This window comes from Lotus japonicus, chromosome 3 (assembly GCF_012489685.1).
Source record: "Lotus japonicus ecotype B-129 chromosome 3, LjGifu_v1.2".
Taxonomy (NCBI): Eukaryota; Viridiplantae; Streptophyta; class Magnoliopsida; order Fabales; family Fabaceae; genus Lotus; species Lotus japonicus.
The window spans coordinates 2,546,730-2,569,582 of record NC_080043.1 but is presented as its reverse complement, the minus strand read 5'-3'; the positions used below and the strand labels follow the sequence as shown (position 1 = coordinate 2,569,582).

General features: G+C 35.1%; 3 protein-coding genes across 3 annotated transcripts; all 3 read right to left on the bottom strand.

Moving 5' to 3' along the window:
- Window positions 1-12,915: 12,915 nt before the first annotated feature.
- Window positions 12,916-13,843, bottom strand: LOC130742489 (jacalin-related lectin 19-like). The gene is given in 4 exon segments (XM_057594591.1): window positions 12,916-13,134; window positions 13,381-13,507; window positions 13,509-13,579; window positions 13,835-13,843. Coding segments are annotated over 4 exon segments (426 nt in total).
- Window positions 13,844-13,934: 91 nt separating this feature from the next.
- LOC130742481 (jacalin-related lectin 19-like) lies at window positions 13,935-14,854 on the bottom strand. The gene is made up of 2 exons (XM_057594586.1): window positions 14,651-14,854; window positions 13,935-14,228 (listed from the first exon to the last, which is right to left on the bottom strand). The coding sequence occupies exons 1-2, from the start codon at window positions 14,852-14,854 to the stop codon at window positions 13,935-13,937; spliced, it is 498 nt and encodes a 165-aa protein (XP_057450569.1).
- Window positions 14,855-15,709: 855 nt separating this feature from the next.
- On the bottom strand, window positions 15,710-20,891 carry LOC130742478 (agglutinin-like). Its single transcript, XM_057594584.1, has 6 exons — window positions 20,843-20,891; window positions 20,143-20,205; window positions 16,815-17,029; window positions 16,451-16,690; window positions 16,047-16,247; window positions 15,710-15,958 (listed from the first exon to the last, which is right to left on the bottom strand). The coding sequence occupies exons 1-6, from the start codon at window positions 20,889-20,891 to the stop codon at window positions 15,710-15,712; spliced, it is 1,017 nt and encodes a 338-aa protein (XP_057450567.1).
- Window positions 20,892-22,853: the final 1,962 nt, after the last annotated feature.

Genomic DNA, 22,853 nt, shown 5'->3' with positions numbered 1-22,853 from the left:
ATATTAATAACCTTGAATCATTGGTATCAAAAGCCATAAAAAAATTAAAACCAGCTGAAACCTATGTTTTAGTTTTATATATGCTGAAAAGTGAAAACACAACTATTACACAACTATTTGCTTGATAAAATCACCAAGTTGTTTTCCAAGTATGTAGCTTTCGGTGTCAAGGTGTGTTCATATTTTTAGTGCATAATATCAGTTCAATTTCTCGGAACATGTGGCTAAGATTAGTGCTGGTATTTATCAATGTTATTTACTTTTCTTAAAATCTCACTTTGAAGACTAAGTAAAACACAGATAGAACATTGATGGGACTAATTTTATAATGTGGATTAGCTTACCTCACAGCATACGGAACCCATTTTTAAATCTCTATCTATACTCATCAAAGAGTATTGGTTCTCCTAACTCAGAAGGAGCCAAATCTACCCCATCCAGAAAGAGGAGTCATTCAGTTTCCTGTGAAGTAGTTGGTCCATTTTCCTTTCTAATCTTTTGTTGTTACATTCTTTTTTTTTTCTTTTACCTTGAGGCCTTGATTGATTAGAGGTTAAGATGTAGCTTTATTCAATTAGTCAACTTTTTTTTTTTGAAACTAATTAGTCAACTTATATAGTTATATGTATACATAAAGCTTGAAAAAATTTGGTTAAAGCACCCCTTCATTATATGATAAAACTTGTAATTTTTTTTTTGGAAATCGTCGCTTATTCTAAGGGCATTTTAGCTTTAAAACTCAAGAATTTCGAATAAAAAATTGAAAATTTCCACCAACACTAACTTTTGCACAAATTTAGCAAGAGAAAGTTTTGTTAAAGTTCCCCTTCATCATATTATAAAACGTGGGGAATTTAATTTTTTTTCGGATTTCGTCACTCATTCCACGGGCCAACACCTTTAAAACGCAGGAATTACGGCTAAAAAAAAACTACACCGATACTAAACAAATTCATAACATTAATCCTGAGTATAACTTAGTTAAATCCTCCCTTCTTTATACCATGAACCTCAAAATATTTAAATTGTTTAAATTTCGCAACTAAATTCATGGGCTAACACACCTTTAAAACTCACGAATTTTGAGAAAAAATTAAAAATTTCCACAAACAGTAAATAATTTGCCCATATTTTACGTTGAGAAAGTTTGGTTAAGGATCCCCCTAATCATACGATGAAACTCGGAAAAAATAAATTTTTTGAATTTTATCACCCATTCCAAGGGCTAATACTTTTAAAATTCAAGAATTTCGATAAAAAATTGAAAATTTCAACCAGCACTCAAAATTTTGAACAAATTTTGGCTTGAGAAAGTTTGGTTAAAGCTCCCCTTCATCATATAATAAAACTCGGAAAAATTAATTTTTTTGAATTCTGTCACCCATTCCTAGGGCTAATACCTTTAAAATTCAAGAATTTCGATTAAAAATTGGAAATTTCCACCAACACTCAGAAATTTGAACAAAGTTTAACTTAAGAAAGTTTGTCTAAAGAACCCCTTCATCATATAATGAAACTCTAAAAAGTTAAGTTTTTTTTTGGAGTTCGTCGCTTATTCCAAGGGCATTTAGCTTTAAAACTCAAGAATTTCGAACAAAAAATGAAAATTTCAACCAACACTCTAACTTTTGCACAAATTTAGCAGGAGAAAGTTTTGTTAAATTTCCCCTTCATCATATTATAAAACGTGGGGAATTTAATTTTTTTCGGATTTTGTCACTCATACCACGGGCTAACACCTTTAAAACACCGGAATTACGACTAAAACCAAAAACAAAACTACACCGATACTAAACAAATTCATAATATTAATCCTGAGTATAACTTAGTTAAATCGTCCCTTCTTTATACCATGAAACTCAAAAAAATTAAATTGTTTAGATTTCGCAACTAAATCCATGGGAAAAAATTGAAAATTTGTACAAACACTACAAAATTTGCCCATATTTTACATTGAGAAAGTTTGGCTAAGACTCCCCTTGACCATACGATGAAACTCGGAAAAATTAATTTTTTTGAATTCTGACATCCATTCCAAGGGCTATTACATTTAAAATTCAAGAATTTCGACAAAAATTGAAAATTTCAACCAGCACTCAAAAATTTGAAAATTTTTTTCTTGAGAAATTTTGGTTCAAACTCCCCTTCATCATATAATGAAACTCGGAAAAAATAAATTTTTTTAATTTTGTCACCCATTCCGAGGGCTAATAATACCTTTAAAATTCAAAAATTTTGACTAAAAATTGGAAATTTCCACTAACAATCAGAAATTTGCAAAACTTTTAGCTTGATAAAATTTGGTTAAAAAACCCTTTATTATATGATGAAACTTGTAATTTTTTTTTAGAATTCAACGTTTATTTTTTATTTTTTTGAAAACGAAATGAATAGTATTAAGAAGTTGCTTGAGCCAAAATAGTCTCCAGGCCAGAGCAAGGTACAATATGAATCAGAGAAGTTCCTGAATAACGTTGTGCAAAAGTGCACCAAACTCACCACCAACCCGCAGGGTGACAACTAGCATATTCCCAAGAAGGAGCCTCATTAAAACCTTACTGAGAAAAACCCATTGGGAAAAACCCCAGCAAGGAAAAAGAGTACCACCAACTTGGGATAGCCACCCTGCTACTAGGAAACATGAAAAAGATCCCAAAACAGCAGCTGAAATTCGTACACAGCTAAAACAGCAACATTTCGAACTTTCTATGACACGTAAATAGCAAAACTCAAAATTTTAACGTTTATTCCGAGTGCATTTAGCTTTACAACTCAAATTTCGAATAAAAATTGATAATTTCATCTAATACTCCGACATTTGCACAAATTTAGCATGAGAAAGTATGATTAAAGTTCTCCTTCATCATATTATGAAACGTGTGGAATTTAAATTTTTTTGAATTTCGTCACTCAATCCATGGATTAACACCTTTAAAACACATGATTTACGGCCAAAAACTACACAAATACTAAACAAATTCATAATATTATTCCTGAGTAAAACTTAGTTAAAGCCTCCATTATTTATACCATGAAACTCAAAAAAATTAAATTGTTTAGATTTCGCAACAAAATCTATGGGCTAACACTTTAAAACTCACGAATTTTGAGAAAAATTAAAAATTTCCACAAACACTAAATAATTTGCCCATATTTTACGTTGAGAAAATTTGGTTAAGGTTCCCCTTAATCATAAGATGAAACTCGGAAAAAAGAAATTTTTTGAATTTTGTCACTAATTCCAATGGATATACCTTTAAAATTCATGAGTTTTGACAAAAAAAATTGAAAATTTCAACCAGCATTCAAAAATTTGAACAAGTTTTGGCTTGAGAAAGTTTGGTTAAAGCTCCCCGTCTTCATATAATGAAACTCGGAAAAATTAATATTTTTGAATTCTGTCACCCATTCCAAGGGCTAATACCTTTAATATTCAAGAATTTCGACAAAAAATTGGAAATTTACACCAACACTCAGAAATTTGCACAAATTTTAGCTTGAGAAAGTTTGGTTAAAGCACTCCTTCATTATATGATAAAACTTGTAAAATTTAATTTTTTTTTTTGGAATTCGTCGCTTATTCCAAGGGCATTTAGCTTTAAAACTCAATAATTTCGAACAAAAATTGAAAATTTCCACCAACACTCTTACTTTTGCACAAATTTAGTAGGAGAAAGTTTTGTTAAAGTTCCCCTTCATCATATTATAAAACGTGGGGAATTTAATTTAGTTTTGTTTTATAGATGCAGGGTGGCTTTCCCAAGTTGGTGGTACTCTTTTTCCTTGTTGGGTTTTTTCCCAATGGGTTTTTCTCAGTAATGTTTTAATGAGGCTCCTTCTTGGGAACACGTTAGAAGCCATCATGCGGGTTGGTGGTGGGTTTGGTGCACTTTTATGCACTTGGTTTGTCAGGAACCATTCTGTTTCAGATTGTTATTTTGGCTCAAGCATTTTCTTAATAATATTCATTTCGTTTTCAAAAAAAAAAACATAGGAATTACAGCTAAAAACAAAAAAACTACACCGGTACTAAACAAATTCATAATATTAATCCTGAGTATAAATTAATTAAATCCTCCCTTCTTTATACCATGAACCTCAAAAAATTTAAATTGTTTAGACTTCGCAACTAAATCCATGAGCTAACACCTCTAAAACTCACGAATTTTGAGAAAAAATTAAAAATTTCCACAAACACTAAAGAATTTGCCCATATTTTACGTTGAGAAAGTTTGGTTAAGGTTCCCCTTAATCATACGATGAAACTCGGAAAAAATAAATTTTTTAAATTCTGTCACCCATTCTAAGGGTTAATACCTTTAAAATTCAAGAATTTCGACAAAATATTGGAAATTTACACCAACACTCAGAAATTTGCACAAATTTTAGCTTGAGAAAGTTTGGTTAAAGCTCACCTTAATCATATGAGAAAACTTGTAAAATTTAATATTTTTGAATTCTGTCACCTATTACGAGGGCTAATACCTTTAAAATTCAAGAATTTCTACTAAAAATTGGAAATTTCCACCAACACTAAAAAATTTGCACAAATTTTAGCTTGATAAAATTTGGTTAAAGCACCCTTCAATATATGAAGAAACTTGTAATTTTTTTTGTTTTGGAATTCGTCGCTTATTCCAAGGGCATTTAGCCTAAAAGCTCAAGAATTTCGAACAAAAATTGAAAATTTCCACCAACACTCTGACTTTTGCACAAATTTAGCATGAGAAAGTATGATTAAAGTTCTCCTTCATCATATTATGAAACGTGTGGAATTTAATTTTTTTTGAATTTCGTCACTCATTCAATGGATTAACACCTTTAAAACATAGGAATTACGACTAAATATAGAAAAAAAAAACTACACCAATATTAAACAAATCTACTACTTCTTATTTGTGAGTTTCATTTTCACTATTCCTACAAGACCTCCAATCGTTGCTTGCCACGTGGCATGCTCTCTTTCACATATTTTTTTTTTCAACTGGACCCTGCAAAACGACGTCGTTTCTTTCTCTGCTCTGTTTCTCTCCCAACTCTAATCAACCCTAGCTGGCAATCACGTGTTTCTTCTCCCTTTCTAGCCACTCCATCGTACCATTCACCTTCTCCCTTTCTCTTCCACAGCTCATAGTTTCTCATCTACTATCGTCATCTCGCGTATGTCCTTCCTTCATTACATCATCGCCGACGCTCGTCGTTCTGTGTTCAAGGAGATTTCACTCGCTGGAAATGGAGGAACCAACCAGATTTCGACAAGCTCCCTTCATCACTGTTGATTGCTCATCCTTCTTTCTTAATTTCCAGATCGGAATGCATTCCCTAGGAGCAAATCACGGATACACAATCCTTTGGTTAGTAAGCAGTCTAAATCGCCATTATTTTTACGGATTTTCTTTTTTGTACTTTTTATTCATCTTCATCTATAAATACTCCATGTGTGAGGATGTTCATTCATTCTGCTTTTCCATATCCCATTTGCACCTTTGTTCAACCATTTGTGTATTTTCACTTATTTCTCCTATGTCTGGTCCTGCTTCAGCAAATTTGAAGCTTATGCCATGGAAGAGTATGCCCTGGAAGAGAAGCATGAAAGATCAGAGAAAGGGTTATCAGAAAGGGAGTTCCATAGTTGGTAATTATGATCTTGAATTTGTTGAAGTAGTATCTGCCACTGGTAGTATGTAGTTGTTTTTGTTGCTTATAATTTTAATTATTTTTTCCATAAATAGGTGATTAGGAATAGTTTATATTTTTTCAATTTCTCAATCCATAATGTTTAGGGATTCTGTGTTGTCATTGTGATGTATTCACCTATTCATGTATTATATTTTGAATAAGTACGAAAGTATTTTTAGATTCACCACCAATATCTTATTGAAAACTTGACAGCATTTGCATTTTGTAGTGAGGATAACATGCAACTTTTTTTGTCATGTTTATGTGTGTCTATTCCCAAGCTGGAAGCTAAGCTGAAAGGATTTGTGCAATGATGGTTTCAGGTAATGGGAGGAAGGACAGTAGCATGTTTCCAGAAGTTGACAGTACTTGAAAAGTATGTTACAACTTCATTCACTGATAGTTAATTCATCTTTACTATCATATTTTAGTATTTTCATGACTTCAATGCAAATCCGTTTAAGGAAACAAAGATTCATCTTGCTAATACTTAAGGTTATAAAACAGATTGAATTTTAATGTGCTGAGTTTTTGGTAGTCAGACCTTAGAGTGCTAGACTGGCTTGAATACTCAATCCATAATGTTTGTGAATCATGTCTTTTCTCTGGTTTATTGTCAAAGAATTATCCTTTTACATGGTGCCTAGATACCAGAGTATTTGCAAGGTTAAGCATGAACATTGTAGATCATATAGATAGGGTAAAGAATCCTAGAGTAGATACTAGAGAAAATAGAAAACTCTGTTGTATTTATCGCATATTACAGCCATTAAGCTCCTATTATATAGCCTAGAAACGTTAAAGCATTTGAAGGTGGTAAATCCAAATTGCTTAACAATACATATATAGTTTATCAATATATTTTAACAGTTAAAAAAGCAGCAACTAGCATGGATAGTTTATTAGATGAGGATGCAAAATAAGTTTTAACCATAAATATATTTTAGTTGTGTTCATTTGTCTTAATTATTGATTTTATCCATGTTGTTGTGTATCTAATCGAATTCTCATATCCCAATCCTTCTGCTTCAAACCCCCCACCTCTATTTTATCTCACTCACTTATCTGTTTGAATTTTCCTGCTCTTTTATTTATTCTGTATCTGCACACATGAATTCCATTCGAAGCTTATGCCATGGTAGAGAAGAATGGAAGATCAGAGCAAGGGTTATTAGGAAGTGAGAGATGACACCTACTGCTGAACCCACTATAAAGGTGGATAATCTGCCTATAATTAATGTTTCTGATTTTAGATTATGAGTTTGGTGCTTGAGACATTGTTTATAAACTAGAAGGTTTTGTATTCTTGTGGTGCATGTAAATTTTATGCTCTGCACTATATATGGCAGGTCATAGTGATAATATTTATGCCAATTAGGATTAAGTAAAAAAGCATAGCACATTACTGTCATGCAAATAATAATAGAAGTGTTATACAAATGTATGTGGATTACTTCAGGGGTGCATTGGATCCCAAAACTCAATTGATCCTTTGAATAATTCATGTTAAATAAAGGATACTGAGTAGTCAAGGGCTCACAAATATAGGCAAGTAGACAATGTGATGCTTCGTTATTATGAAGCATGTATTTTTCTGATGTCCCATTGTTCTCTTAAGATTTTGTGTCCATATATATTGCTTTATTTTTGGACATGAACTCTAATAGGTTTTCCAGTGAATTATTATAACCAGCTTGCTGTGATTGGTTCATTTAGGAAAAAAAAATCTGATTGTTTGGTTAATATTTTCAAATTTATTTTTTTCTTATCTAAACTATGCTTCGTGAAGGGGGTTTCTGTGCAAAGGAAAGAGTTTAATTAAAGGTTGGTTTACTCAAGTGTCATGGTTCTCTTCCAAAGTGTGTTTTTCAATTGATATTACTTGTTGCTTAAAAGATAAGGGTGGGAGAGGTGGGTAATGTAATCTTTGGGTTGAAGAATTAATCAGTCATTTGATCCTTCAAAAAAAATATTGACTGTCACCTAATTTTGTGACTCACCTATGTGTTTCCTCTGGAAATTTATTTAGCATCATTTTCATTTAGTTCCAATGTGTAAATCTATTGATTCTTTAATAATTTCTGATATAAAGCTCTAAATTAGAGAGAGGGCAAACTATAATCCACTTGATTTATCAACAGTCACTTCCAAAGGTTTGTATTCCCTGTTTTCTGCCACACACATGAATGCTCCATGACTGTAGCATATCTCATCTGTTATATAAACACAGGTTAGTGAGATTGTATATCATTACTAATTTCTTTGTTTTTGTTCTGCAGAGTGTGAGATTGATTTATTCGAGGGAGTTCAAGTGATATGGTTACTGGGTATATGGACTATAGAGTGGATGCCATCATAGAGCAGTGAAGAGGAAAAGAAGTAGGAACAAACTTCTACCAGAGATAGAATTAGTTGCTTTCTTAATCTAGGCTTCTCCTTCCTCAACTTTTCACATTTTTTCTGTGAATTTAATTTACATTATGAATTCATTATTGATTTGGGTTCGTGGAAAGTTCATGTGTTCTAAGTGAAAGTAACATAATCTCCTAGGATGAGAACTAACTAAAGAAAGAAGAAAAAATAAAAGGCAAATTTTAAGCTATTATAGGAATGATCAAATGTTAGAGCCAGTAAAAACAACTAAGCATCATTATGACAAGCAAGACACATAAGGTGAAGTAGAAAAAGCTAAAACTAAGATATGACCATCAAAATCAGAACTGATATCACAATTTTCCTTCTTAGAGTCTGCATATGAATTTCTCTTTTCTCCACCTAATGTACTTCTTCTATCAATTTTATAACTCAATGATGAATCTGATGTGATCCTTTTTTGCTGTTAGAAGATCCTGTATCTATCTGGTGTCTCTTTTTAAGCAAAATTATAACTCCATTTCTTTGTGAGTATAGCATAGCTGATTTTATGCAATATTTTGTAGAACATGGTTACTATCTTGTGTGGCCCTGGTGCTATCTATGACCTCTTCTACCGCATATAATAACTGTTGAATACAAAATCTGGCATTATATTTATTTCTCAAGATGGCATGTCCCTGATTATATTCACCAACACTGAGATTTTATTATTAAAGTTTTACACTCCATTAAGTACGCCTGAGATAAAATGACAAGTTAAGCATGAGCTTGACAAGCTCATGACTTTAAATTTTCCTTTCTATTCAAAGTTTTCCAGTTTTGTTTGTTCCATTATGCCTCATGTTTTGCTCTCTGTTTATCCCCCCGGTGTGGTGAAACATTGCTTTCTTTTTATGATCATTGTGTGGTGGAGCAGCATGCTATGTGACTTCAACTTATCTGCATCATTTGGACCTTTATTTGATGTGTGTAATACAATACTTTCTTGAGCCATCTTTTAGCTGTTATGCATTTTCTAGCTGATCTTTTTTAGTTCTAAATTAATCTCATTTCGTCAACATGGTTCAACAACCCATTACTTGGCTGTATATTATTGATTGACATCAACATGTGTCATTTTCTGCTAAGGTCCCCTCCAAGTCTATGCCTTTTAATGTTCTGTTTTTGTAAGATGATCGGTGCTATTGTTTGATTTAATTTTAAACTCATCTTCCGCTACTTTTTCAAGACATGTCCCAGTTATCTGATGATGCTGTATAAGTTGTTGGCACTCATGATCCTTGCAAGGTTTAGATGACGTTGGTCTCACGTGCAAATAGGTTCAAATGAGGATGTTGCTTATATGGTCTCTACAAATCGCTTTTCTGAGGCCATCTAGAAGAGAACCCGTTTGAATAAGGCCATCAAGAGATAGGCAGTGAAAGTCATGTTTGATATGAAGCATTTCGTTATGGAGAATGCTTTGGGGTCTCTTTCATTTTGGAGAATGCTTTGAGGTCTCTCATTTTTCGTTGTTTAGGTCTCTACCATTTGGGTTTTAGTGGTTTTTTGTTGGTCTTCCTTACTTTTATATATTATGGTTTAAGTGTATTTGATTTTTTTTTTTATGTACTGGATGACATGAACCATTTTACCTTTAATGTTATGATCTATTTTAATCTCTTTTAAAGTTATATGATCATGTCTCTAATATATGATCTGATATATGAGTATGAACATTTTTAAAATAATCATATTTTTTATTCAACTATTTGGAAAAATGTACCACATTTATTTTTTTAATTGTTTAATAATTTCATGCTGAAATCTATTTTTTATATTTTTGAAAAAAGACAATTGTGATACGTTATCATCCTTTTTCTCAAATGTAATTCAAGTACAAGTATGATGTCTATTTTTTTTGTTTAATGTTGAAATTTAACTCTAAATTTTATTCTATCATTTATATACGAATGACTGTTAATTTATTTGAGATGACATCATGATTATATAACTCATGTGTTTATCACATAATTAATCTGAGCGAATTGTTGAATATATTTCCCGTGCATCGCACTATATATGATTACAGAAGGATCGAATGAACATAAAAATAAACAATGGATAAGGAACAACATAAGTAGCTTAAATAAAAGCAACTTCTGTAACAAATAAAAAGCAACTTCAAATAAACACATGTCTTGGAAATTACACATTAGAATCCCTTGGAATACTAAAAAATGGACATCTCCTAATCTTAGGGTCTGTTTGGTGCACCGTATTAGGCATGATTGTATAAGCTCATACAATACGTTATGGACTTATTAGTTGTTTGGGGCTTACATCGTATTGTATAATTGTACCCATCAATCCCTTCTAATACATTAAAATGATGGATAACTTAGTCCATCACCCAAAGGGAGGATAAGGCCTGATAAGCTTTGATGTATTAGCTACTTAAAAATATTCCAACCCTAGCCTCATTTATCTTTCACGTTCATCCACGTTACTCTTCTTTCCGCCTCTCCATCTCTATTGCCTTCATTCATCTTCTTCCTCCTTTCATCTTCCTCTTCATCTTCTTCCTCCTCTTTTCTATTTTTTCTCCTAGCCCCTTCTCCTCTTCTTCCTCCTTTCACCTTTCACGCTGTTTAATTTCCTGCTTACCCCAAAAAAAAAACGCTGTTTAATTTCCCCCCCCCCCCCAAATTAGGAGCTAGATTAATTTCTCTTTGTGTGGGGAATTTTTTCGATACTATATTCATATGTGGTGATGCCTCTGTGATGTGATTATTTGAAAACTACACTTGGCTGAAGGGTTGAGATGAGAACTAAATCAATTGTGGGATCTGTGGCTCTCGAACCAGAACCCAAAACCTCCACAAAATCACCGCTTCTAACCTCCAACATGAAGAGGAACAACCCAGGAACCCATCAGAGGAAGCTCCGCCGCGATCTGGACGCTTCCTCGGCGAGCAACTCGACCTGCAATCGACTATATCTCTCTTCTCCAACCTCCATTGCCAACGAAAATGTCACCATAGTAATCAGATTGAAGAGAGGAACAATCCCCTTTAGCGTTTTCATCTCCGGCGAATTTCGCCGCCGCTTTCCGCCGTTATCAACCTTCTTCTCCGGCGAAGACTCGCCGAGAAATTTCCAGAACCTGATTTCTGCAAGCTCTCGATCCTCTGGGCTTTCTTTTAACCTCATATCACCAAGATTCAAAGAAAAATAACATTTCTCTATGGGTTTGGCTCAAATCCTTGGTAAAAAAATTCAATTTTTCTTATTATGAATTGGAATGGGAACCAAGGTTGTGCCTCTCTATTACATGATGACAGATAGATAGGAGGTCGTGCTTGGAGGAATGGCACTTGTTCTGATTTGTACTATGTTATTGTGCCACTAAGCATTAGTAGGCTTGTTTTTCTCCTTTTTTTTGTTTTGTTTCTGGACTTATGCTTTATAACATGGGGTTGGGTTTTGGCTTGGCCACTTGAGTTTCTTGGGGTGTGATATTTATTTTAGAATTGAAGTTTTTTAGTTCAAATCTAGAAAATATTTTGGCAAGTATTATAAAGTTTGTTTAAAGGGTATTTTGTTAAAGGGTAATTTTGTACAACTATTTAATTTTTATACTATCCATCATTATTCATCACTTCACCAAACATATGATTGTACTAAGTTAAACAATACGACAAGTTATACAATGTCACACCAAACGCTGTATAGTATTAAATTTTTATCAGACCTTATACTATCAGGCCTAATACAATCATGTCTTATACTATCAGGCCTTATACTATACAGCATACCAAACGGGCCCTTACAATATATAATTATATAACATCTAACACCCAAACACATAAATGTGTGGGATATTGAGGGCAGATTGATTTAGGGCTTTATCATACTTAGAGATACAAAATAAAATTTGATATCCATGAAAGTACAACCATAATATTACTCTGAAGATGTCCATTATAGATACATAAGCAACTTAACTTTTCATTCTTCACATGGATCAACCTCTTCTTCATTGCAGGTTTTGATGTACTTGCCTCTTCAGTGCCTGGGTTGGAAGGTGGTAAAGTAACTGTTGAATCTCCACATGAAGAAATGTCATCAAGAGAAACAGTGGTGTCAGGAACTGAAGACAGTCGGCTAGAAGAACCAATAGAGTTTTTTTTTTTGGAAATTCAAATATATTAATAATAATAGAGAAGGGAGCGCCTAAGATCGAGAATAGGACAAAGAGCCAGCAGAGTTATCACTAAACAAAGGTTCTTTTATTTTGTAATCTCATTACTCTTGGATATATGTATAAATATTTTCTTTTAGTTTCAAATATCTCCATCATAGACTAATATGTTATTACATTTCAGCCAACTTTTCATCTTTTACAGTAAAGATTGCGCCAAATTACAAGTCGACAGAGGGTCAAACACAATTCACATTTGAAACTCAAATATATAGGAAAGATAAAACATTTAAAAATAAACATAAGAAAATAACGATATGTAAGTGTTTGACTAAGTATAATTGTATGTATTAGAAAATACATCATTGTATTATTCCATATATATCAAATTCTGAATAATTGTAGTTCACAGTAGAGTTCGTTAAAAATTATCCGTGCATCGCACGGACAAACGGGTATAATCCTAGTTCATATTATTATTCCTGAGTAAAACTTAGTTAAAGCCTCCATTTTTTATACCATGAAACTCAACAAATTTAAATTGTTTAGATTTCGCAACTAAATCTAGGAGCTAACACCTTTAAAACTCACGAATTTTAAGAAAAAATTAAAAATTGGCATAAACACTAAAACATTTGCCTTTATTTTACGTTGAGAAAGGTTGGTTAAGGCTCCCTTTAATCATACGGTTCACTTCGTCCCTTGAAGCCCAGAATTCTGCGTCCATGTGTTGATAAGGTGAATGGAGTGCCTGGTTCAACTCCATATGGTCCAAAAGTTCTACGGTTGCTCTGAAATGTTAGTGACCGAATGTATGAACCCTTTTTGTATCCATCTATTGGACCATAATGCCCACTTACACTGATCAAGAACTCAATTTGGTGTTGCAGCATGATCTATGAAACATGAACATACACATACATGTTTGTTAAAAAGTTAATTTAGAAACAATGAAAATAAAGTGTTGCAGATGAAGGAATGAAAATGATCAGTCTAATTTCATGTCTTTATTCGTGTCCCACCAATTGAAATTGTGCAATATAATTGAAAACGACATGCGTGAGCCGGTTACAAATTTACATGAGTGTTTTTCTAACTATCATGGCTAAATTGAGAAAAGATTTTGGAAGTTAGGCTCTCACCTCAGCAGTTCTTTTGCCTCCACTACCTCCATGTTTTTCTGATTTGAAAGGAAGACCGTGATCATCATAGACAACACTGATTGCATCTATAGAAATGCCATATGAAAGTGTGATTGATCTCACTCCTGCTTCCATCATCCCAATTTATCCCACCGGTACCACCCCATGGTCCTACTACAAAACACTTCTCTGTTTCATCCTGCAAGTATTTAACACAAATCAATTTGTAAGGTTTTTTCCACCTATTTCAATATATACAAAATATTGAAAAGAAAGAAATAAACTTAAAAAAGAAATGATATGTTTTTTTTGTGTCTATCTCTCTTTTCATGAAGATTTAATTAAAATGGATCACCTATACTTATTTAGTGAATACACATGAAGAGAGAAACAAACACAGTCTGAGAAAATTATCACATGAGAGGATTATGATGTTTGTCGAAGCTTGACAAACAGAAAACATTTTAGATGATTTAAGAAGGAACAACTTAAATTCTAAAACAGTTTGTAAACATTGGATATAAAGAGTTTATTTACAACAAAGTCTTATTCATTTATGCACCTTTGGAAGCAAGGTCCTTGGTTTTGTAAGCAAAGGTCCTGCGTTTTGCTTGAGACAAGTGTAGCCCAATAGAATCCAAAAATTCACCACTACTTCCATGGAAGCCCACAATTTCATAAAATGGATATGATGAAAAGGTGAATCTCTTCCCTTCTTCAACTCCATAAGGTCCAAAGGTTCTGCGGTTGCTATTGAATGTCAATGACCGAATACATACATAACTACGCCACAAACCATAATGCCCAGACACACCAAAAGGGAACTCATCTGGATAATGCAGCTTAATCTACAAGACACAAAATTGAATTGCAGTTAAAAATAGCACTGCAATATGTTACAAGGGAAAAATCAGCAAACAAAAAAATTCTGACATGATGAAATTAGAAGTGTTATTTGGCATTAATCATGGAGGAATAGTGAGATTGATTTTCATATTGTAACTTTAAGTACTTTCCTTACATTAACAACAACAAATACTATATATAGATCAAAATACGTCATCGAGTTCCATTAAAAACCAGATTATAAGATATTGATAATGACAACTTTTAGTCCTTTCTTTCATAAAATAAAAATAGTAGTAGTATGTATATATATACACACAAATGCACCTTAGGGAAGGAATCAGGAGAAGTGAAGATACATATATGAAACTGAATTTGATGAAATGTTGAATAATAAAAGGAAGAAAACATTAAGCTGGATCACCTGAGCAGTATAAACGCCACCATGTGCTCCATGTTTTTTTCTTTTGAATGGCTGGTTTTGTTGATCATAAATCACAAAAATGGAGTCTATACATTTAGCATACACGAGTTTGATTTCTCTCACCCCTCCATAAGTCCCATCATTCCATCTTTTTCCACCACTGCCTCCCCATGCTCCCACTTTGATACAGCTATTCTTCTCCATTTCTTCGTTTACTTTCTATTATGATGTAACATTTCTTAATTTCCTCTGCTTTTATTCTAGTAACTAGTGGTAGAATTGAATAAAATGCTGTATCAACTGAGATGTTGATTCACTTTCCGCCCCCAATGAAATGGGGAATTGTTCCTACTTTCTCATTGCATTTAATAATCTGCTGCAAAAATGTTGCATGCTCGATGGCTCTAGTCTCCCTATGCAAAATCTATTCTTCTTCCCCACACGGAACCATGGCACCTGTTTTGCATTAAAATTAAAAGAGAAATGCTATTTAATTTACCAACCACTAAACCACCACATTATTAATTAGGGCCTTGGATGGTGCAGAAGACAAAGTTAACAAAATTGAATCCAAATATTCTTTTCTTTGCTCTGATACTATCTTTCACCATTAGTTCCATTCACATTTTAAAAATGTTTCAAATAGAGGAATTGCTCATTTCTTACATGATAGGCATTTATATTTGAAAGTGATTGAAGGAATGCGAAAATATTCAAGGAGATAAATAAGCAAATTGAATCTATAGACGTTTGGTGCGGTTCATCAATTCCATCATGCAAACAACAATGTCTATATTGTTCAATCCATACATAAATTGATCAAGTTCTGATCTAAATAATGCCATTTTCCATTACTTCAATTTGTAGGAGACTAAAAGCATAACTACTTGAGATATATTGTTCAATCCATAAACCTAGGAATGGATGAAATTAAAGCAAACTAAAATTAATCTCCTTACACTGCTTCAAAGAATCCAAAACTGAAGGAGCATATAAGTGCATTACAATTAAATTTAAGAAGTGCTATGTATGAACTTGGTTTTCTAGTCATATAATTGGTTACATATTATCTGACAGATGAAATCCAATTGCGCTCAAAAGCCAAAAACCTCTTCCCTTGAAACCCAGAATTCTGCGTCCATGTGTGGGTAAGGTGAATGCTGGGCCTCTTTCAAGTCCATATGGTCCAAAAGTTCTATGATTGCTCTCAAATGTTAATGACACAATGTATGGATCACCATATCCATCTACTGTACCATAATGCCCACGCACATTGATCAAGAACTCAACTGGGTAATTCAGCATGATCTGTATATCATACACAATTTGACTTTGTTATACTTAAAACAAAGTCAGATAAAATAAAATAAAGGCAGATAAAATAATTTAAGCTCACCTCAGCAGTTTCAATGCCTCCACATCCATGTTGTTCTGCTTTGAAAGGAAGACCGTGATCATCATAGACAACTCCTATGGCAGTTACAAAAGAGCCATAGAAGAGTGTGATGGATCTCACTCCTGTGAAGGCCCCATCATCCCAGTTTATTCCACCGGCACCTCCCCATGGTCCTACTACAATACTCTTCTCTGTTTTATCCTGCAAATTTTAATTGATATGTATTTTATTAGATTTTCCACTTATTACAAGCTCAAAAATGCTAACAACACTCTGGAATCTTTTATTGATCGATCAAAATTCATGTAGAATTGACTAAATTATATGAACCATACTTACAATTTAATATTATTTTCCTCTCCACCAAGTTTTACTCCCTTAGGAAAGGTCCTTGTTGGTTTTACAAGAGATAAATGGAGCCCAATTGAGTGCAAATTTACGCTACTTCTTCCATAGAAGCCCACAATTTCATAGGATGGATATGATGAAAAGGTGAATCTCGCCCCTACTTCAACTCCATATGGTCCAAAGGTTCTCCGATTGCTCTTGAATGTCAAAGAACGAATACATACGTCTAAACCCATGCAAAAAGTAGAATGCCCAGACACACTAATAAGGAACTCATCTGGATATTCCAGCTTAATCTACATTATTAAGACATAAAACTGAACTGTGTAAACATAAAACATATATGAATCACAAAGGAAAAAGCAACATTGATGTTGATCAAAGAAAAAAGGAAGAAATTACAACATTAAGCTCGATCACCTCAGCAGGATAGTTGCCTTTAACTCCTCCATGTTTTTCGGCTTTGAATGGCTGGCCTTGTTTATCATAAACAACAAGAATGGATTCTATGCATAGACTATACATAAGTTTGATTTCTCTGACCCCAGTTAAAGTCCCATCATCCCACATTTTTCCACCACTGCCTCCCCATGCTCCCACTGTGTAGCTATTATTCTGCTCCATTTCTTGGTTTACTTACTTTCTTTGAGACTTTGTTAACTTGCTCTGCTTCTATTCTTGTAGAATATAGAAGGTTATATAAATCGAAATGTTCATCCGTTTTCCGCGCTCAATGAAATGAGGAACTGTTTCTACTTTCTTAAATTACATTAAATAATGCTCATTGTGCTAGTCATTGCAACCCAGAGGTTGCTGGATGGATATGTATGCCAAGTCTATTCATCTACCCCCATGTCGAGTTTCTAGGTTTTGCCCTGCACTAAAGTTTTGCATTAAAATAGAAAATTTGGTTAAAACTTAAAAGGCCTCATTAAATATACAATAGTGTGGTAAGTATGATATGATAATGGTATGACTATTATAAACTACTCCCTCCGGTCCTATTTATAAGCAACAAAAAAAAAATTCACATAGTTTAAGAAATGTAGTTAAACTAGATAAAATGCATTAAATATGTCTTGAATCAAAATAAACTTCCAAAATTACCCTTTATTATTAGTGTTGGAAAGTGAAAAAGAGAGAGAATAATTAATGAGACACATTTTACAAGTTAGAATTAATAAGGGCATCATTGGAAAAAAATCATTAATATAGCTCAAACTTTCATTTGGTTCTTATAAAAAGGACCAAGATTTTTCTTCTCTTTCATGCTTATTGTTCTGTACTAGGGCAAGCTTACGTAAGAGAAAGACAAAAAGTAAACCCTAGCAGAGCACTAAAATAGCAAAACTACCATAAAAGAAATATTCTCATTAATGCTGAAAAGTTGGTTTCGTACAAGTGGATGACCTCCCCTTTTATAGAGGGGGTGGTCATGATATGGACCTTTCCTATATTTGGGCCTGACAATCAGGGCCCAAATCCCTGTACATATAAGACAAATCCAAAGGAATCTTCCAGCTGGCTTGTGGGTCCATCATCTAAGGGAGGGCAATGAAGCTCGTTGTGTCGCACTTCCCGCCATGGCTATCTTCAATGGTTTATTGTTCATTTTGGGCGGGACATAATCTTCTTTATGTCCCGCCCAGTCCACATGCCCCCAAGACATGAGACTCGAGTAATGAGTCGAAATGTCTTCATCATGTTACCTAGTAGTTCGCCTCTATTGTTTATTCGTTCATCGCCATTTTACTTTCGTTGTTACATCGCCATTTTCACGCTTCGCCACCTTTGTTGCCGTTTCAAAGATATGTCGCCACTAATCATAACCGTCAATCACGTCTTTTCAACTGACGCACGTATCCTTGTTTTCCGGGATTTCGTCATCATTTGTTATAAATGCAATTTTCAGTTGTGCGTCTCGAGGAGTAATGTCTTTTCGCTTCCTACCTTTTCGAATTTCAAATCCCACAATCCCACGATCTTCCCCCACTCATTCTCTCTCCTCCTTTCTCTCTATAAAAACCCCTTTTCACTTTTCATTTTTCACTTTCTTAAAACTTTTGTTCTGAAAATCTTTTCACCGCAGCTTTCATTCTCTTCTTTGAACTCCGGTGAACCTTTTCTTCCTCCGGCCGTCGTCATTGCGCGGTGTTCCCCTATCGCCGACGTTCTCCTTTCTCAAATTCACAGTTCTTCCCCTGGTTAGTTTTTCTCTTTCTTGAGATTCTTCGTTTACTTCTTTTTTTCTCTGACTCTGTTCATCTTCTTTCTTCTTTTAGTTTGTTCATCTTCTTTCTTCTTTTTATGAAACTGCCTCGCATGTCTTTACCAAACGCTAGCCTTTCTTCCCTAGAACTTTCTTCACCCTCCACGGAGGAGGAAGTTGTCGCCCCCTCTATAATTGAAATTCACTCCTCGCCTTCTACCCATGATGATTCCGGTCCCGCCGGCTCTGTAGACTCAATTCTCTCCTCTAATGGAGATTTGTCTTCACCTGAATGGCGCTCTGACGCGCATTTAGTTGAAGATAAATGTCTGTTGCGTTCTATCTGGAGCAGCGTTGGGAGCATTAATTCGCTTCGAATATCTGCTCAAGGGTTCACGAAGATAAATCCCGCCACCTCGAATAATGAAGATCATCTGTTGAATATCCTCCCATGTGGCGAAGATGACTGTGTTCTGTTGCGTAAAGAACCAGCCGATGAATCGCCCGATTTCTTCTTTGTTTATGGCTATTTCTTCTTAGACTTGAACATCAAACTTCCTTTCTCGCCGTTTATATGTCACGTTCTTTCTTTTCTGAATGTGGCGCCTTGCCAACTCCAGCCCAACGCCTGGGGTTTTCTCCGCTGCTTTGAAATTCTTTGTGAACACTTGAGTTTCACTCCAACCTATCCTTTGTTCTTCCTTTTCTATAAATCAGTCACCACTAAACCTACTTCTGTGAAATGGGTTCCACTTTTAGCCCGTAAGAACATGAGTCGGTTCACCGCCCTTAAAAGCCATTACAAAGTATGGCAGAAAAAATACTTTAAAGTTATGGAGTCGCCCGAAATAAAGAACTTGTTCCGAGATTCCGACAATAACCCTCTCTTCCCTTTTTACTGGACAAAGAACCCTCGCCGAAAAATATCCGTTTCATACGACGCCTTGGATGAATCTGAACAAGGCGTCGCCGATTACCTCCGCACACTACCAGTAATTTCTGGTCACGACTTGATTGAGGCGTCGAAATCCGGCACTTTAAATCAATTTTTTAGTAAGTTTATAATCTTTGCACGTAACTTGTTTTTCTTTTGGCTTAATTGCACTTTTAGTCCCTGATGTTTAACCTTTGTGCAATTTGAATCCCCTTTGTTTAAAACGAGCGATTTTAGTCTGCCAAAGATCGATTTGTGACAATTGGGTCCTGCCGTTAGTTGCCATCCAATTTTTAACGGAATATTCTTATTTTGATTCTTTTTTACTAATTACACCACCATGTATGACACATAAGTAAATAAATAATATAAAATAGAAAATAAATAATATAAATTAACTAAAAATGAAATTAAACTCCCCACCCCAGAAAAAATCATCAACCAAACCCACAAAATTCATCATCTTTTTCTTCTTTGTTGATTCAAACCCAGGCCACCCAGAAATGAGAAAGATTGGGGAAAAGGATGAAGCTAAAATCCAGACTGGTTATATCCTATTTCACCATCTTCTGAGATTAGTTCTTTATTCTGCATCTTCCTCTTACAGTAGCAATTCACAATTTTTCCACTACTTTTACTTTTTTCCAACAAGCACGAGCTGGACAACCCTGTCAAAAACAACATCCAATCATGGTAAACTATATGAACAAGTGAACCCACATCTAAGATAGAAAGAATATGATTCTCTGAAATTGTAAGATTGCGTTGAAATTACGGCATAAGAGAGTATTCAAATGGGTATTGTTGTTTTGGTTGGACTTTGATTCATGGGGGCTGAATTTGTTGTTAAATATGAGTTTTAAGATGGGAATGTGAGATGGATTGAGTTTCTATTTTGCTATGTGGTCTGAGGGATAGGAAAGTTGAAAGTGGTTGAGGGGTTGTCCACGGTGGAGGAAGGGAGAGGGTGGAGGAGAGTTCGAAGGTTGAGTTTCTCTGCTGTTTGGCTATGGATGTGGGTGAGAGAGGAAGAGAGAGTGAGGGGGACTGAAAGATGAAGGTAAAGATGAAGATGATGGAGACGATGAAGACGATGGATGGAGAGGGAGCAATGGTTCTTTTTTTTTTGGGTGCAAAGGGGAGGCGATGGTAGCATTAGTTTTTTGTTTTACACAGGGTTTTTTAATTTACTTTTTAATTTATTTAACTGTTTATTGTATTTGTTTATTTATTTTTAGGATTAAAGTTAAATAAATTATGATTTTTTTAGTTTTTAGAATTTTAATTAATTTTATTTTTTATTACGTGGAGTCCTAGTGGCATCTAAGTGGTAAAATGTGTCAGGCCATGTCATTAATAAGTGCCACGTGTGTAAATTCCGTTTAAAATTGGATGGCAACTAACGGCAGGACCCAATTGTCACAAATCAATCTCTGGTGTACCAAAATCGCTCGTTTTAAACAAAGGAGATTCAAATTGCACAAAAGTCAAACATTAGGGACCAAAAGTGCAATTAAGCCTTTTCTTTTTGTTCATGTATCTCGTCTAATTGGTGTTTTCCATACAGCTACGATGGGAAAAAGCAAGGTTGACGCAAACCCAATCAAGATGAAGGAATACCTCGCCCAGTCTGCTGCGGCGGCGAAGAAGAGGGCCGCCGAAACTGAGCAAAAGAAGAAGAATGAAGGTACTTCGGGTTCTGACAACGTCAGGGACCCTAAACGTCAAAAAACTTCAGGTGCTGCTGGTGGTAAGCCTCTCCACCAATCGACTCTCGATCCAAAAAGTCATCCGGCTGAGAAAAAGAAGGGACATGACAATGTCCCGCCCCCTCAACAAGATTCAAGCGCGCTAATCAACCGCCCACCAACTCCATTTAACCAAGCTGGCCCTAGCTCAGCCATTGGTGGCGAGGCTCCTCCCCCCTTGCTGAACTTGTCGGATCCTTACTTCAATGGGCTGGAATTTATGACCCGTACTTTTGACAACCGGATTCACAAGGACATTTCCGGTCAAGGCCCCCCCAACATTGCTTCCGTGGCGATCCATCACGCGCTTTCTGCCGCCAGTACTGTGGCGGGAATGGCTCAGTGCGTGAAGGAGTTGATATCGGCCAAGAACCGTTATGAAAAGAAGGCGGCTGATTATAAGACTGCATATGAGCGAGCGAAGGCCGATGCTGAAACCGCCAACAAGAAGCTGAAGGCCGCCGAGGAGAAGTGTGCTAAGTTAGCTGATGACTTGGCTGCTTCTGACTTGCTCCTTCAGAAGACCAAGTCCCTAAAGGAAACCATCAACGACAAACACACTGCTGTTCAGGCCAAGTGTCAAAAACTGGAAAAGAAGTACGAACGCCTAAGTGCTTCCATCTTGGGGCGTGCTTCTCTCCAGTTTGCTCAAGGCTTTCTGGCGGCCAAAGAGCAAATTAGTGTGGTTGAGCCGGGCTTTGATCTTTCCCGTATTGGGTGGCTGAAGGAGATCAAGGATGGTCAAGTAGTTGGTGATGATGACATTAGCCTCGACCTCCTTCCCCAATTCGATGATGAAAGTGAGCCTGAAGAAGATGGCGAGGATAGGAATGAGCAGCACAAGAACGAGGATCACGAGAAGGAAGACCCTCAAGCTGGGACAAGCCAGGGCAACAACGCCAACAATGAGAATCTGGCTTGAATTTTTAATTTGTTTTTATTTTGTTGAGTCATCTTTTATCTTTGGGGCCTTGCCCCTTTTGTCTTTTTTCATTCCAAATTATGTACGGGCGTCGCCCCTTTTTCTTGCTTTTAATGAAGACCGTTTTAAATTTTGTTGTTACCTTGAGTTGTTATCAATTATTGTTGTTACTTAGGTCTATATACCTTAGTCGATTTTTCGACGAGGCTTGGTTTCTAGTGGCCACTAGAATTGCCAAGGCTTGCAATATTGGATGGCGATACTTTCTTATTCCGAAAGGTTTATTCGCGGTATTATATACCTTGATACGATTTACTTTGCATAAACTCGTAATATAAATTAAAAAGTAACTTCTGTTGAAATAATCTTCATTTCTTTTTCATACTCATACATGGGAACAATTGTCTCCATTCTTTATACATGCCGCCTCATTAAAAACCTCTACAAAGAAAGGGAAAAAGAGTGCGGCTTCATTCACCTTTGTTGTTTCTTTTAACTAAAATACTGCTTTAGATGAGAGGCGTTCCATGTTCGTGGAACCTTTTGACCGCTTAGTTGTTCCAACTTATAAGCTCCTCCTCCAACGTCGCCTATAATCCTGTAAGGCCCACCCCAATTGGGCGAAAACTTGTTGTGCTTATCAGGT

Bases quoted from the DNA above. Each gene is read 5' to 3' on its own strand.
- LOC130742481 (XM_057594586.1), bottom strand. From the start codon at position 14,854: ATGGAGAAGAATAGCTGTATCAAAGTGGGAGCATGGGGAGGCAGTGGT. The intron at 14,229-14,650 runs GTGATCCAGCTT...TGTGTCTTGTAG, and splicing joins GTGGCGTTTATACTGCTCAG to ATTAAGCTGCATTATCCAGA.
- LOC130742478 (XM_057594584.1), bottom strand. From the start codon at position 20,891: ATGACATGGCCTGACACATTTTACCACTTAGATGCCACTAGGACTCCA. The intron at 17,030-20,142 runs GTAAGAGGAAGA...AAAGAAAGTAAG, and splicing joins AAAAATTGTGAATTGCTACT to TAAACCAAGAAATGGAGCAG. The intron at 15,959-16,046 runs GTGAGCTTAAAT...TATGATATACAG, and splicing joins GAGGCATTGAAACTGCTGAG to ATCATGCTGAATTACCCAGT.